Raw genomic sequence first — 4338 nt, 5'->3', positions numbered from 1 at the left:
TCTCTCTCTCTTCGACTTTTCCGGCGCCGACTGACCTAACACCGACGAGCCCAAGCTTCGGCCCGCCGCCGCTCCACATTTCTAGGCAAAATAAATAGAAAACAAATTAAAATCAGCATTTTAATAAAATAAAAATTATATATTTAATCAGAAAAATATGGACTAAGTTCAATTATATATGGGCTAAGTATAAAAATTTGGGGTGGGCTACTTTTTTTTATAACTATAATTATGCTACAAAGTAGTGTTTTTTCAAAATATGGGGCGTTGTACCCCACTTTAACCCGTATGTATGTATGCTTTTGATAATTCTATCGATAACGAATCCACATCACTTCATGTAGGGATCCGATTCCTAGTGGTTGATGCGAGAAATGCCTCAAGAATGAAACAAATCGAGGACCAAGAAAAAGAGAGGAAAGCCTTTGAAAACATCAAGTGTACGTACAGATTTCAATTCATACTTGAAATATTCAAAAAGAAAAATTACAGGTAGAGAACATGTTCTGTCCAAAATCATCTATCTTCTTCCTTTCATTTTCTTTTTTGGGTAAACAACTAATCAAACTACCCCGAAATGAGATGCTCTGCTCCTAAACAAGAAGATACACTATCCGGCCCATACCTAACCTATGTACACATGCAGCCCCTCCATCACTTTGAGCAGATAGAATAAACACCGGACCGAACTAGCTTGTGTAGATTACAGCAGAGAATCCATAAACTTGAGCCATGAAAACCCAGTTTTGGAAGCTTTCTCCGCCTGTTTCGAACATGAACCAGCCGTCGTCGTTATCCCACCACCGCAACTTTCACCGTCAACTGCCGACTTCTTAGGGCACAGGAAAAAGTTGCGAGACCCCAACGTCATCAGCTTCTCCTCCCTATCCAAACCTGGCCCACAAGAAAACACTACAATCAATCACTCCGGCACACGTGTCGCCAATCAAATATCATCAAAAACAAGATACCAAAAAAAACACGGGTCAAAGCCCGAGGCTTACTTTCTAAACTGAACTGCGAATAATGGAGGTCGAACCGTGACGGATCAACGGACGGAAAGATCGGCCGGCGGCCTTCTTTCTCGTACTGCCTTACGGCTGCCGCCACCAGATCACCCACCGTAGATTCCGGCGACATCACCACCTGAACGGCACCGACGCTCCCCTGTATAGTCACGTTGAGCAGCAGCTTCGTCAGCTTCGGCCGAAGCTCCTGCGCCGCCGTCGGAGGCGTCGTGGCTCCGACTGCTGTCCTATACATGACCATGTCGGGGACCGTCTTCGGCCGCCGGAGCTGCGGCGTCGTCGCGGCCAACGTCTGGCCGTGAAACGACAAAGATCTCTCCGAGACTAATCTGCCCCTCCGGTTCTTGCTCTCCTCTTGCACCCTTCGCTGGCTCTTCGGACTCGGCATTTTTGGTAAATATGATATGTACGCAAGGACAAAAACGGAAACGAAGTATAGTTTACCGGTTACCGATTACCTCAACCGCCGGTAACGGAAGAAACGGAGGCGAGGGAAGCCGAGAGCTGGGGGAGAGCAGCGGCTCTCAGGTTGCCGGCGAGCAGCGGCTATCATACCCAGAATGGTATAACCGTAAGAACCAGAACGCCGAGGGTAAAAGAGATATTATCATGTAAAGGGAGAGGGCTTCTGAGTTGGGAGATGAGCGAAGAAACAACCTAAGCCTTTGTAAGGATTTTATACCAGCGAGAAGATAAGGGGGTGGCCTCAGAGAGCGGGACTTTTCTTAGAACATGGTAACCGGCTATTGGCTATTGCCGGTTTGGGGCGTTCAAGGTTTACAGATTTAGGGTTTGGGATTGGAGATGGTTTTGGGTCGGTTACCGGTTTCGACGGTAGGGTTACTGGACACGTGGAGGGATGGTTGTGGTTTGGGCCGGTTTCGACGAAACGGTGAGAAGTGAATGATTGTTCTGTTGCGGCGGCTGTTAAATTGAGTGCCGTCAGGTGTTTGGCACGTGTGAAGACTAGTGAAGCTGCGTTGAAGGTAGTCGCTGGATGTTTAGCACGTGGCGAAACTAGTGGTTTATTGAAGGTGGTTTTCTGGTTGCTAAGCTAGGTTTAATTTCTCCTGGGTTTTATCTGAAAGTTGCGAGGGTGTTTGTTCGTTTCCTGGGTTTTCTGAAAGATGCTAGGGCCTTATATATTTACAGCAAATTAGTTAAAAATAGAAAAGGGTGGTTCATTATAAACGCAGTGATATTTTAGGAAGGCCGATGAGGTGTTTTTACAGAGAGAAATATACTTTAATTAACTCGGGTGCCGGGTGGTGTGGGCGGTGGCCGGCCAAATGGCCAATACGGAGTCTGAATTCTTAGAGAATGTGTATATGACAAACATTGCCACCATCGTTGTCTTCATCAATGGCCTCTCATGTTCTTATAAGATCATTTTCCTTCGTTTTTAGTCCTTTAGATTTAACTATTTGGTTTTTGTACCTAAAAATTAACTAGTGGCCATATCTAGCTACTTGGTACATGCATGTATGAGTGGTACAGTGGTATCACTGATCACATTAAATTCAACACTTTGAACTTGTTTAGAAGAATGGATGGTGAACCTTGTTTTTTGAAAATAACTTTTGAACCGACCATTTGATTGCAAAATAATTGAAAAAAAATACATGAGTGATACAATAAGTGTCTCCAGCATTATTGCTAAATCTGTTTTTTTTTATTTTTTGAATTTGTCTATTTTGGGATGAATAAGCAAAATGTCTAAAAAATTGTTAAATCCTAACATTTGAGGAGAGATAATCTAGTTATTGTTATTTGTTAAACTCTCAAACGGTATAATTTATCTGTTCAATCTTCAATTTTTGCATTTCAACGTTTTAAAAATTTAATTTAGCAACCGAAATAGCAATCCTTGTCGGAAACAAATGCTTAAAATTAATAACTAAATCTAAATTATTGTTATATTTTATCAATAATTTTAATACAACTACTGGAGATGCTATTGTAGTGGCAATTGTTTACTTAGGGTGGACTCGATGAACTTTTGTTTTCCTGAGATGATATTTAAACTGACGATTCGGTTACAGAACTATATTGCAAAATTATTGTAAAGAAACATGCAAATTAACAATCTTTAGTAAACAAAGTACGGAATTATCAGATCTTATCCTAGCTTCTTCAATTTTGCACCCTTTAAGATTGTATGCAGAATCAACCCAACATTCCAATCAACATCTTGAACGTTTGCATGAGGACCCAGTTCATCCACTAAACCACACACTTGCCGTATTTATGATCTTATCTCTTCAAATAACTTCTTTTAGAATGTAATTAGTTGATTTTTCAAAATCTAATAGTTAATACCATAGTGTATCAATCTAACTATTTATGTTCATGTCAATCATGCAACTTGTGTACTTGATTAAAAGTTTCAAATGATGCTAAATATATAAGACCTGACCAATATTAATAGGTCCAAATCCATCTCTCAAGCTAAAACCAACTATTCTTAGCATCTCCAACAATTGTTGATAAAATAGTTGATAAATTTGGATGAAAGTTATATTTATCAATCCATTTTGAAGTTTTGTTCCAGGAGAGTAGCTAATAGAGAAAACTTAGCTAACTATTGACAAATTCTCTTTTCTAAATTGATAAAACTTGTCAATTTTACTTATTAATTTCTAAATTTGTCAACTTTTTAAGTATACTGTTACAGCAAAGATTCAATTAAAAATTGACAAATCTCTAATTTTTTTTAATTTATCAATGCTGTTGGAGATTATAAGCAGAGTATTTGTCAATAAGGTGTTTCTGTCATTCTGATAGGTAAATTCTCTAATCTGATAGAAATTTAACAAAGACGTCCACTCTTCGTACATATCTTTCTATTGGTTTTGCAGCATGGTTCCATCATCAGGCATTAGATATTTAAGGTAGTAGTTGGTCCACTATGTGATATATATACACACATATATATAGAGGCATTCTCAGGTGCAGACGATTTTCGTCCGTTCGACACCGTACGGCGCTACGCGAGGATGCGCCTCCACCCCAGTGGACTCCAGCAGCTTCCCCAACCACTTTCCATCTCCGGCGAGTCCACTGAATTCCAGTTTTCCGGCGAGATCGACTTTATTTGAAGTTTTGGGTGATCTCGCCGGAAAATTGGAAAAGAACGGACTCGCCGGGGATGGAAAGTGGTCGGGGAAGCTGCTGGAGTTCGCTGGGGTGGAGGCGCGCCCTCGCGCGGCGTTGTACAATGACGAACGGACGGAAATCCGCACCGTAAAATGGTGCGGACGTCCGTAGCAGAGAAACCCTGCATATATATATATATATATATATATATATA

General features: G+C 40.8%; 1 protein-coding gene across 1 annotated transcript; it reads right to left on the bottom strand.

Annotated features, from left to right (window-relative positions):
• Positions 1-400: 400 nt before the first annotated feature.
• On the bottom strand, positions 401-1693 carry LOC101299937. Its single transcript, XM_004293989.1, has 2 exons — positions 1005-1693; positions 401-894 (listed from the first exon to the last, which is right to left on the bottom strand). The coding sequence occupies exons 1-2, from the start codon at positions 1414-1416 to the stop codon at positions 704-706; spliced, it is 603 nt and encodes a 200-aa protein (XP_004294037.1). The 5' UTR covers positions 1417-1693; the 3' UTR covers positions 401-703.
• Between the last annotated feature and the right edge of the window lie 2645 nt (positions 1694-4338).

The sequence above is a fragment of the Fragaria vesca genome, linkage group LG3 (genome assembly GCF_000184155.1).
Source record: "Fragaria vesca subsp. vesca linkage group LG3, FraVesHawaii_1.0, whole genome shotgun sequence".
Lineage (NCBI taxonomy): Eukaryota > Viridiplantae > Streptophyta > Magnoliopsida > Rosales > Rosaceae > Fragaria > Fragaria vesca.
The sequence above is the reverse complement of the archived record's forward strand: the minus strand, read 5'-3'. Positions and strand labels throughout refer to the sequence as shown.

Excerpts from the sequence above, each read along its gene's own strand:
- LOC101299937 (XM_004293989.1), bottom strand. The coding sequence starts at position 1,416 with ATGCCGAGTCCGAAGAGCCAGCGAAGGGTGCAAGAGGAGAGCAAGAAC. Across the intron at positions 895-1,004 it reads TTCGCAGTTCAGTTTAGAAA|GTTTGGATAGGGAGGAGAAG; the intron begins GTAAGCCTCGGG and ends CTTGTGGGCCAG.